Source organism: Melitaea cinxia, chromosome 22 (assembly GCF_905220565.1).
Source record: "Melitaea cinxia chromosome 22, ilMelCinx1.1, whole genome shotgun sequence".
NCBI classification, from domain to species: domain Eukaryota; kingdom Metazoa; phylum Arthropoda; class Insecta; order Lepidoptera; family Nymphalidae; genus Melitaea; species Melitaea cinxia.
In genome coordinates, this window is record NC_059415.1 from 6,689,228 (window position 1) to 6,702,230 (window position 13,003).

General features: G+C 33.8%; 1 protein-coding gene across 1 annotated transcript; it reads left to right on the top strand.

Annotated features, from left to right (window-relative positions):
- Positions 1 to 777: 777 nt before the first annotated feature.
- On the top strand, positions 778 to 11,832 carry LOC123664717 (protein IMPACT-B-like). The gene is made up of 7 exons (XM_045599216.1): positions 778 to 1,007; positions 1,099 to 1,331; positions 1,945 to 2,080; positions 4,050 to 4,153; positions 4,512 to 4,669; positions 10,018 to 10,066; positions 11,610 to 11,832. Exons 1-7 carry the CDS (start codon positions 981 to 983, stop codon positions 11,701 to 11,703), a joined length of 801 nt encoding a protein of 266 aa, XP_045455172.1. The 5' UTR covers positions 778 to 980; the 3' UTR covers positions 11,704 to 11,832.
- Positions 11,833 to 13,003: the final 1,171 nt, after the last annotated feature.

The window sequence follows — 13,003 nt, forward strand, 5'->3', positions numbered from 1 at the left end:
CACATACATAGTGTTAACGATGTTCACGACAAGCAGCACAAACGAAGTACAATGTATAACGTACCTGGGTCTGCAACTGCACGATGATCCAGCTTTCCTCGTGGGCAGCAATTCTAATAATCTTGAAGCAAGTTGGTGAACTATAAGCGATTAACGGTTCTTAGCGAATTTTTAAAAAGCAATGGTTTTACGAGCAAAGAGAATCTGTCGAGCGTGTTTGACCGCCGGTGGCTGTCACCACAGAGTATAGTAATACTTATAGAAAGCTGTCACCGATTCATGCACTGCTCCACAGATAATAAATACGTCATACATGACAGTTGTGATCTTAAACTGCTACGTTCGTATGTACGTACTTGTGTAAATATCGTTCCTACTATATAGCAATTTATTTTGGTAACGGAACAATAGTCTTGCCCTAAATATTGTTTACAAAGGAAAAAAAAAACAATTTTTCTATTACACGTAACGTAAAAAGTAACAATTCCTCGATTATCAATTTTTAAAAGAATATGTTCAATAACTCAATTATCAATTTTTAAAAGTACGTGTTCAATGAATATACTAAAGCAAAGTATACAAAAACAAATTTCTTTTCTATTTTAAAACCCTTTGAAAAATAAAAATAAACAATCTGACTGATGTTTAAATAATTTTAATTTCATGTTAAAGGGGTTTTGTTTTTAATTTAGGGACTTCTGTTAAAAGATTTAGGGAAGTTTGTTCAAGAGTTGGGAGCACTGACAAGAATTTCTGACTTTCTGAGTGGCCGTCTATTTAAATTTAACATCCCTACGTAATGTCATTTTGACACCCACTCGTCAAGTGATAATGGAAATTGGTAAAATTATACCTGAGTGTATCAGTAATTTTTATTTGTAATTGAAATATTCAATTAAACAATTTAATTTATACTATAGTAACTCTATAATAGTAGATTACAATATTGTTAAGATTTTAAATACGTAAAAATCTGCAAAATGAATTCTGATAATTTAGCGAAACAGGTGCATCTGCATTTTTTTATAAACAAATACCATTCAACATCACTATTTATTTATTAACTTACCTATTTTAAATAACATTGTTTTACTGTAGATTGAAGAAGTAGAAGCACTTAGCTCGATTTATGATAACGATTGGATGACTGAAAGCGAAGAGTCGAGATCGTATAGTATAAAAATAAAAGAAAATAAAAATGAAGTAATTCTATACGTTACCATGTGTGAAGGTTATCCTAGTAAAAACCCACCGAAGTATGAAATATCAGCTCCTTGGATGGACAGGAAGGCGAAAGAGGATCTTCATTATTGTTTAAATGAAATTTACTTGTAAGTATATTTTATCAAAAAAATTTGTATACATTTAGTTATCAATTCAATTTTTTATACTTCAAAGGGATTTTATCATAAGTTAAAGAAAAAAATACAAGGTTTTTAGATAAATTTCGTGGTATTTTACTGTTTTAGACCCTTCCCTTCCTCATTGCCATGGCAAATAGAAAATCACAATAGTTCCCACCATAAGTGATTTTTGTGATGAGTTTGAGATAGAAATGTGTACAAATAAATGTATGTATTTGTATATGCATACATGCACCTGCATGTATTCTTAGCTCTAGTGTTTGATTTCGTGTAATGTTTGTGAAGTAGTTTTTTGGTATGCACTACTTTCTTTAATAACGGATATACCGCTACTAATCACATTTCCACTCCATATTAAACTCAGGGCATATTACATAAAACATATTAAACTATCCCTATTGAGACTATAAAAGTAAAAAGAGAAATGAATACAGTTTGAATCATTTTTTTTTTAATTTTTGGAAAAACTTTTAAATGTCATAAAAAGCAAAAGTCAAATTTACTTAAGACTAAAATCTCTTATCAACTTATAACAAAAAAAAGTTTAATTCTTTTTAAAACTGTAAAAATTTAATTTCAGAGAAAATGTTGGAGAAACGGTAATATTCCAGTGGGTTGAGAAAATAAGGGAAGTTTTGCAAATGATAAACGCAAAAGAACCAGCCAAGAAGGAAGAGAAAAATTTGTGTATAGAAAAAACATTAGATTTGTCACAGGTACCTAATATGACTAATACTTAGATTACAAGATATTGTTATTTTTTTTGTTGTTGTGCATGTGATTGAGTGTGTATATACATTAAAAAATCAAGCTATGAAATACTTAATATTAAACTTAATTTAATTTGTACTGTGTGGCTACGGTAGTAAAGAATTTAGCCATCCCCTCTCTTCCCGTGGGTGTCGTAAGAGGCGACTAAGGGATAACACAGTTCCGCTGCCACCTTGGAACTTAAAGAGCCGATCGGTGGCGGGATAACCATCCAACTGCTGGCTTTGAAATACACAGGCCGAAGACAGGCAGCAGCGTCTTTGGTGCGACAAAGCCAGCCCTGCGGTCACCAACTCGCCTGCCTAGCGTGGTGACTATGGGCAAAACACATGAGTTCGCGCTATTTTTTGGCGTGAACTTGTGGAGGCCTATGTCTAGCAGTGGACTGTATAGGCTGTAATGTAAACTTAATTTAGGCTAAATGCAAAAAAAAACGATGCATAGGCGCAACAATCTAGACTAGCCCGTTGGTGCAGTTTGTAGTGACCCAGCTTTCTGCTCCGAGGGTTGTGGGTTCGATTCCCACCCCGAGTCTGGGTGTAATATAAATATAAATATTTATTCATATATGTATTATTTATCAGTATATTTATTGAAAAAAAAAATGTAGCCATACCAGTGGGCTGTTACCTATAACACAAGCATTAAGTTGATTTCTTTAGGAACAAATGACCGTGTGTGTATTGTGTAGATATTTATTTATTATTATTTATTTAATCATAGGACTGGTTTATGGCTGTTGCGCTGGCGGTTGCGGGTTCGATCCACTCACATGACAAACATTTGTACTGGCCATGCAGATGTTTGCCGTGGTCTGAGTATTTGTGTAGTCCTTGTGAGTCTCCCTACCGTGCCTTGCAGAGCATGTTAAGCCATCCGTCCTGGTTGTTATAATGTACACCTGATAACGATTGTTATTATATATGTATGTGGATTAAACTCTGATTCTTCTCCTACATGGGGAAAGAGGCCTGTGCCCAGCAGTGTGATATTAAAGGCTGATGTGAGTGAGCAAAAGAAAAATTGCAAAACTTTCAGTCAAAAATAAATTAAGACATTGTATTAAAAAATCATGTCAGCATCAGACCAAGTCCTAGTTTTATTAGGCAGTCACGGGACTCTCAATCTATAGTCTTAAGTAATAAATCACCTTTAGGAAAAGTGTAATGCATGATGTTAAGCGAAAGGCATGGGCATTTTAGAGCCTGTGGATGTTAATTTGAAATTTTAAAAAAACATTACAAAATAACCTAATGCTCAAATCCATTTATAATAGTAAATAATAAACCCATCACATTTAATCTCGTCTTGGATGTACTTGTGTCTGGGGTCTGCAAACATACACTATAGTTAAATACAAACGCCCAGACAATGGTAAACATCTTTTTTGGCCTAATCAAATGTAGGTATACTATGTGTGGTGATAGGTAAGGTTGTTAATTTAAGGTTCGCAATGTGTTTGCAATTCTCCTAGTGTTGTAGGCGTATAGTATTGGCTTACAGTATCCGCTTACCATCAGGCAGACTGTATACTTCTTTGGCACCTTCTTGAAATTAAAAAAAAAAATTGTTATCCTCCTTTGCCACATTAGTGTTTACATTAAATGATTCTTATAGTGTATACTGGTTCTAAATACTTTACATGCAGAAATTGTTAAACTTCCAAATTCAGACAATAGCTTCATCTACCTATATCTTATCAATCTTAGTACCTGGGTGACCGAGCTTAGGTCGGTATTTCTAGTAAATCGTGTTTTTTGGAAATCATATTTAAATACGAATTACATATTGAGAAAATGTGAATAATATTTTACGATTTTACCGACATAATAATAAAAGATATGAAACCAAAAATATCATAATAAGTATAGAAAAGGTACTTACATTTATAAAATTACTCATTTTTATTTTCAGTTAGAAATAAATTGTCCAAAAATCACACATGGAGAGGTTATCATAGACAGGAAGAGTTCATTCCAGGGTCACGCTGCCGAAGTTCACAGCATAAATGATGTTAAGTAGGTAGTTGTTTATGATTATTAGATTTATTGAGGTGGTGCACAGCAAGATATATATCCTGTTGAAAATCTAGAGTAGCTTGACTGGGGAAGTACCTCGACCTTATAGAAGATCACAGCTAAATAACACTATGGGGATTAGGGGTAGGGTCAACAACACGCTTGCGAAGCTTCTGGTATTGTAGGTGTCTATGGGTTACCATGACAGTCTACCATCTGGTGGCCCGTATGCTTGTTTGCCGACCTATTCGTTTATAAAATTACATGTTTATTTAACTTTCGTTTTTATATAAAAGTAAAGCATTTAAAAATGCGATGTTGTCTTCATAAAATTAATCTAATTTCTTTTTATTTTCAGTGCCGTGTTAGCTAAATTGAAACAAAATAAAAAAATCTTTAATGCAACACACAATATGTACGCGTACAGGATAGAAAGGAAAACGGATAAAGGCACAACTATGTTGCAAGACTGTGATGACGATGGAGAGAGCCATGCAGGTGGAAGAATGCTACATTTATTATTTTTTATTTATTTATTTATTTATTCTTTATTGTACACCACACAGAGTAATTTCATACAGAATTGTAAAGAAAAAAAAAAGTATAATGCACAATGAGGCGGCCTTATCGCTCGATAGCGATTTCTTCCAGGCAACCTTAGGGTTAGGATTAGAGGAAAAAAAAAAAAAAGAAATAAGTAGGTGGTGTATAATAAACGTACATCAAACAAAATAAGATACAACTAATACAAATAAAATATATATGATAAACTATTCAATATTCCTATAGGTATAAATATACACGTACATAACAATAAAATATAAGTACACGCTAAATAATACACACATACATATATACATACATACAAACATTTATACATATATATAATTAAGTCCTATTAAGAGACAGATAATGGTCTTTTACGAGTTTTTTAAATGAACCAATGCTTTGAGCTTTGCGAATATGTAAGGGTAAAGTATTCCACAAAATAATAGCCTGAACAGCAAATGAACCTCGATAATATTTGGTCTTATGTACAGGCATTCTAAGCGTAAGATTTCCAGACGAACGAAGTACTTTACTGTGATCTCCAACGAATTCAAATTTGTTCTTCAAGTATAAAGGACTAGTTGGTTTAAATAGTACACAATACAGAAGTGAGAGAATGTGTAAATTTCGGCGAAGACGGATAGGAAGCCACTTAAGCTTAGAGCGAAAGTCAGAAATGTGATCGAATTTGCGCAATCCAAATATGAATCGGATTGCAACATTTTGAAGCCTCTCAAGTTTATTAAGTTGATCTTCAGTTAGGTTGGTATAGCTTGCGTCAGCATAGTCAAGAACAGGCAGTAGTAAAGATTGTGCTAACATAGTTTTAGTAGGAATGGGAAGAAATGACTGCAAACGTCTCAACGAGCTTATGGCCGCGAATGTCTTTTTACTCAGTTCTTTTATATGATTGCTCCATGATAAGGTTGGGTCTAAGTAAATGCCTAAATCCTTTACAGAGGTGCAGTAAGGTATTACAGAAGAATTATATGTTACAGAAGGAAGGCTACCCCAATCAACTCTCGACATGATATTGGGACTCCCAATGACAATGACTTGTGACTTGCTAGGATTAACTTTGAGTCCATATGATTTACTCCATTGGTATATAGTTGCCAAGTCATTGTTAGTGGCAACCACAGCAGAGGATAGGTTATCGAGACTTGACTGAGTATAAATTTGCAAATCGTCAGCATACATGTGGTAGAGAGAAGTAATTTTTTGGGATATGGAGTTTATGAAGATGGAGAACAGTAATGGAGACAACACACCACCCTGGGGAACGCCAGCTCGGACTTCACACCAAGAAGATAACGAATCTTCAATTTTTATTCTCTGCCGGCGCCCACCGAGGTAACTCTGAAACCAACTCATTACGGATGGAGATATGTTAAATGTACGTAAAAGTTTTAGCAATATTTCATGATCGACAACATTAAAAGCATTGCTGAAGTCGAGCAGAGTAAGAACTGTCAGTTGTTTGTTGTCCATACCCCAGCGAATGTCATCAGTAACCTTGACCAGTGCAGTGACCGTACTATGACCAGGACGGAAACCGGATTGAAAGGGATTTAAAAGGGAATGTTTAATAAGGTAGGAGTTTATTTGATTATAGACTAATTTTTCAAGGACTTTAGAAAGAAATGGGAGTATAGATATAGGTCGAAAGTCAGAGAAATTCGAAGGATTTGATTTTTTAGGAATAGGAGTAACTTGTGCACTCTTCCAAGCATTAGGAAATTGACCAGAAGAAATGGATTCGTTGAGGATATGAGTTAAGATAGGCAGAAGGATATCAAGGATAGGTAAGATCATATTACGGCTAGTGCCATCGGTACCAACGGCATTCGATGAGATTGAATAAATGTACTTTTTAACATCACATTCCGCAAATGAAGAGAAATTAAACGGTTGAAAATTAGGAGTTGGAATTGACGAAAGAGAAGTTAGAGTGAGTTTTTTCTCACTATCTTCCATTAGACTAGAAGATGAAAAGTGCTTATTTAAAAGTTCAATATCAATTTTACTAGAAGATGTATTATTAGGGGGTTTGCCAACTCCAAGTGTTTGTAGAAATTTCCAAACCTTAGCTGAGTCGCCGTTTTCGACAGATGAGTGAATATGGCGTCGTTGTGCATCTCTAACCAATGTATTGCAGCGATTCCGCAATCCATAATACCTCTCCCTGTTAGCCTCCGTGTTAGTAGACTTAAAGTTACGTTTGGCTCGGTGTTTTTTTTCTATTAATAGCTTCAGGTCCTCAGTCAACCATGGAGCAGGCAAGTGCTTTAATTTAATTGGTTTGACAGGTGCATGGGTGTCGTATAGCCTTGTTATCAAGGAGTTAAACATTTCAACCTTATCATCAATTGAGGAGAGTTCGGTTATAGCTGACCACTCAGTAGACTGTGCGTCCTCGCGAAGACGGTCCAGATTCATACCTTTAAAACTACGCTGCATAACAGTCCTTGATTTGGCTTTAGGAGGACGAAGCTTGTAAGAGAGATAGATCAGGTCGTGATTAGAAAATGCCTCGGCAGCACACTGGCCATGTTTTACAACAGACGAAGGAGTAGTTACCATCATAAGATCGAGAAGGGATGGAATGCAGCCAGGTAAGTTATGTGTAGCAGCTAAGGGTAAGATGTGCAAATTAAAAGCTTCGATCATTGACATTAACCTCTTACAGCGAGCATTCTTTTTTAACAAACATGTGTTGAAGTCACCCATTATAATACTGTGATTGTAAATTGGAATGAACTTATCTAAAAGGCATTCAAAGGAAGAAAAATAGTCGATGTGGAGAGAAGGGCTATAGAAAACGCCTAAAAAAATTTTGGTGTTAGATAATGTGACCTCAATTAAAAGATATTCAATCGTATCCACAGGAGTTGGCTGCGGTGAGGCGCTAAGTATGGCGAAAGGAATGTATGATCTTAAGTAAATAGCAACTCCGCCGCCTACCCTGCCAACACGGTCATTACGTATAAGTTGAAATCCTGGTAATGAGTAAGAGGTCGATGGTAGGCAAGGTTTAAGCCACGATTCTGAGACCAGGATGGCATGTATATTACGGGATTCGAAGGACGCAAGCATATCTGGGTAATGTGCCGGAATACTTTGGGCATTTATGTGAACTATATTAAAGTTTTTCAGCGAGTCTGGGAAATAAGAATTTAAAGTAACATTTAGTGGAATGAAAGTTGTACTATGGAAACTGTCTTCGCTGGAATCACTTGACGAAAAAGACGCAAATTCATCGCTCGATGTATTGTTGTTGTTTAAAAATGACATGTTATACTATACTTAGAAATATTCAATAATAAAATGCTAGATTATGTAAATAAAAATAATATTAAAATGTATATATAAAAATTATAAAAATATTATATTCATAAAAATATTATATTAAAATAAAGCAATGTATTTCTAACCCGCCAGCAGCATTGAAAGTATTTGCTTGAAAATTTTACAACAAGAACAAATCAACATTTAACAAAAAATATATAAACAGGTACAGTAATTAGAACAAAAAACACAATCTATCAGAACCTCCATCACGGCAACTTACAAAAAAAAAAAATTATAATAACAAAAAAAAGAAAGAACAAACAAAATAAAAAAAAATGTTAAAACTTATCTCTAAAAAATATTATAATATAATAACAACAATTGTTAAATGTAAAAAAAAAAAAAAATGCGGTAGAAATTTAATTTAGTTGACTAGAAATGACATTAAAAATATTTAAATAAAAAGAGAAAAAATTAAAAACTATCTCTAAAAATAATAAAAAATAATAACAGTAAAATAACAACAATTATTAAATGTAAAAAGAAATAAAACAAATTAAAAAAAAATATCACCAAATATAAGTGCTTAAAAGTCTTTTAATAAAAGTAAAATTAAAATTAAAACATAAGTCTTAAAATTTATATCATAGACAAAAGAATCAAAGCAGCTTTATAACAACAGGTAAAAATTATTATTAATAAAACAAGATAACACTAAGAAACTCAAGAACTAAAATATTATAGTATAACACACTATCAAAATAATATCAACATGCAATATCAAAACGCTAAACGTCAAGTTTTAGTATTCAACAAATACCCGCCTATTGAAACCATTATTGCTTTGTTGAAAATCATCAGTGACAATATCCTATAGTGATAATATTTTTACGTTACATATTTAAAATTCAAAGCGCGGTAGTTATGTTACAAAAGTTTTAACTTTAAGTAATGTTATTTAAAGAGTAGGTAGTACAGAACCCGATTTAATTGCAATAATAAAAGTAAAGTTACCGTGAGGTAGGCTGATGTAAATAATAACGAATTGTTAAGTGCTTATATTTCCGTATGCAAAATTTATTACTTTTTAACGGTTCTTTTAGGTCTTAAGCTTGACGTCTTACTATCTTTCACGGTTTCGGCGACAATCGTGGCGGAAGACGGGGCCGGCGCATCCAAGGAATTTGAAATTGAATTTAACTCTGACATCGAAGTAATTCTGTGGCCAGTTCCATCATTTCCTACCACAAAAATAGAACCTTCTCTCGTCCAAGATTTAGTTATACCAAAGCGTCGACGAGCACTAAGGAATATTTCATGACGGCTTTTGGTCAAGAACTCCGACAGAGTGATTCCTGTGCCCTTTAGTTCTTTTTTAGAGTACCATATTTTATTTCTGAGCGAGATATCACGGAACTTAACCACGATAGCACGAGGCTTATCTCCATCATAACGTCCCAAACGAAAAGAGCGAGAGATTGAATCCGTAGTTACCTCAGGAGTGTTAAGTTTGTCGGCCAGTAGACCGGAGACAAGATCTGATGTATTTTCTTTTTTGGTTTCAGGAACACCATGCACTAGTATCATTTTCCTTCGTGAACGCATCTCAGTTTCGTCATATTGCCTTGATAACAGTTCCACTTGAAGTTTCAAATTTTGCAACGAACTTAATACGAATAGCCGGAAGGAATTAAACTGAGAAGTAATATTTGACGTAGGACTGGTAGCAGGAGTAGAGGTCTTAATTTCTTTTTGAATTTCTTCCAGTCTTGCATTAAATTGTTCTGAGAGTTCAGCCAAACTGTTTTTTATTGATTCCATAGTAGACACGTTTATATATACTTTGAATACTGTTCCAGTGTACAAAATTATTTAGGATTTTATTAGGAAATATAGCTGGCAGACTTAGGGATGTCACAAGTGCATTACTTAGTTTACAATAATTATTATTTATTTTTATACACGTAAAAGATAACGGAGCGAAAATTTCGTGACTTATTTCTCACACCGCCTACCCGCGAATCTATTACAGATATTAGAACAAAAAAATACTTTAGTGGTTGTCTCTAGGTGGTAAGTGAAGCCTTAATCTGAGTATTTTATTGCTTACAAATAAATAGGTATAATTCATACTTTTACAATTAAGGTGGTACAATAAAAAGTATTTCAAATTAAAGTGCACCTGTTATCTGAACTAGTTAAGTAACTGTCTCAGAATAATGGGTTTCTCCCTCTAGGAATCTATATTTGATTACAAATTAGACGGAGAGTGTAATACAGGGCAAACAATTGTTAACAAAATCAAATATTCTTGTGTATGTGTGTGTTTGGAGAATGCGTGTATGTGTCCATCTGTAACAGTCATATAAAATTAATTTATATCTGGCTTAAGCAACATTTCAGTTGAAGCCAAATAAAAACTTTATTTTTATATTGTCCTTTAGTAAGTGAATATATTTTTAATAACCTATTCATAGAGTCATATATTCTCGAGTCATTTATATAAAAGTGCTTATGCACCAGTTTAGTTGTACTTCTCGACAGCACAAACCAGATCAGTAGTGCTATTCTGTAAGAACATTTTCGTGTCTCGACAGCGCAATCCGCGGTGAGATATCAAATTCGTATTCATTAAAACTCGACAGTCCCGTAGCGCCACACTTGTGAGTGCGGTGACGAGTCAAACCCTGTTGTGTGAGAATGTTGACATTTAATAGTATGAATTCGGTATTCTGTAAGGGGATTTACCGCTTCATACATCACAATTCGAGACTTGATTCGACACTTGACTTCATGCACATATTCTAAAATAAAGTCATAAGAAAAGAATATAGATAAAATAAACACAGCTCTAAATTGCCGCTCTTCGATTCGACACTCACTTCACATCGCTTGTGCGTACGGAATGTTTACAGAATTCCAAACCAAGGTCAAGTGGATTCGCTTTCGAAGTGAGCGCTGTCACTCAGGTGAAGCTCGATATCGAAATGGTTATTTACGGAATAGCCCTGCTGTTCTCCTTTTTGTTAGGTTCCTGTTGTAGCCTATTATGCATTGCTTATGAAGTACAGTTGTCTGAATAAACTTCACACTCCTCGTACAAGTCAAGTACTAGCTGACCTGACGACATTCGTACCGACTTTTTTTCTCTTAAATATAATAATTACATATATCAAAACAAAATATAACCTATCTTTCAAGTTGGATCAAACTGCACATGGTGTGAATTTGATTAAAATCGGTTAAGTAGTTTAGGAATCCAACGTGAACAAACACATAACCTGACACGTAATTTATATATATTAAGATATATGAAACTGTGGAAGGAGACTTGATATGTGAGGAACCAAAGACCTATAAACACATAGACTATTTTCTATTATTAGTATATTTCTACACTTTCATTCCCATTTGGTAATGTGTATGCCAACTCTTAGTCCATCATTGAGACGTACCTTGCATTTTCATAGAACATGGCCTTTTTCAATGTTTATATAAACTAATAACTATAGTAATAAATACAAATTTCCATCTTTTTTTAAAAGAAGATTGATAATATAATCATTAGAATTGTTGTAGTTTTTGTCTAATTTTCTATTATTTCTTTTTTTTTTAGGTACGGTGGCATACAATTAGGACCCGACAGATTTCGTCATATAAACAATGCAACACGGCAAGTCATACAACAAGCTGGGTTATTAAAAAAATGACAAATGTGATAATTATTATTATTAATTGCTTAGGTAATATAATATAATATATTTGATATTATTTTTGTAAATAGTAATGTTTCTTTTTTTTTAATTAAATGATGTGATAAATCTCGAAGAATGGTCAAACTGAGTTTGATTTTTTTCCTTTGTAGTATGTATTGCGTATAATTGTATTAATATGACTGCAAATAAATAATCCTTTATCATAAAATACAATAAGGTATTTTATAGAAATGTTTTTGTTAATTTTATCCCTATGTAGGTAACACTGATTTGCATTTTTTTTTACATAATAGGTCAGCAAACAAAGGTAGGGCTCACCTGATGGTAAATGATTAGCGTAGCTTATAGACGCAAAACTAGAAGCATCGCAAGCGCGGTGCCAACCCTATTCCTAATTCCGCCCTACCTTACCTACCAAACAGAACACAAAACTGCTTGAAAATAATGTTATTTAGCTGTGATCTTCTGTAAGGTAGAGGTACTACCCCTGCTGTGGTCCTACCTGTTCAGAGGATTAATCCTAGAATATTTTTTCGTCAATTTAGTACCTATTCACGGCACCGGATAGAAACATTTTTAACGTTGCACGTGACTATGTTTTTAATTATTCGATAATATTTCTATTGAGTATTTTTGTTTTAACTTTATTAATATGTAATAGTTTTTGTTACGTTTGGACGTTTTTATGGTTTTGTTTTAAGTAAACAAAGTTATGCAAAAGACAATTCATAGTGAAGCAACTCAAGGATTATTATAGTGAAGGTATTGATTTTCTTTGGAAATGAGATAGAAAATAAACGTTCAATAAATCCTGTGGACCAACCTATAAAGACTTAATAACAGCTGGGGTTCCCAAAACGACATGAAAATTAAAAGCGAAGCCAAGACAGTAGCATAAACTGTTTCGTCTGTCCCTAGGGACTTTGGATTCAGGTCCAGAATCAAGACCAAAATCAAAATTGTCAACGCCAGACAAAAATCAGCCTAGCAGCGGCTAGTGCTTAAAAAATGGAACTTGACAACTTCGACATATGCGCATTCGATGTATGCACAGTTAGAAAAGAAATGCCGACCACCGAGACTGATACTGATCAACTGCCTTGGTTATAATTTAAAAAAAAAATGTAAGAATTTTTCGTCGTGCTTGGCGGACTCACAGGTAGCAAAAGGATAAAAGGAAACAATAAAATCAGAGCAGATAAGAAACCAGTTACCTAACTTCACATTATACCGTAGTAAAAGCTGGCTCTGAAATAATAATATCATGTTCTACGACAAAATGACAAAACCAGAA

What these genes read in the sequence shown, in the direction of transcription:
- LOC123664717 (XM_045599216.1), top strand. Translation starts at nt 981, where the DNA reads ATGAATTCTGATAATTTAGCGAAACAG. An exon ending in CACAGCATAAATGATGTTAA is followed by an intron (nt 4,154 to 4,511) that starts GTAGGTAGTTGT and finishes TTTTATTTTCAG; the next exon opens with TGCCGTGTTAGCTAAATTGA. An exon ending in AGGTGGAAGAATGCTACATT is followed by an intron (nt 4,670 to 10,017) that starts TATTATTTTTTA and finishes TACCCGCGAATC; the next exon opens with TATTACAGATATTAGAACAA.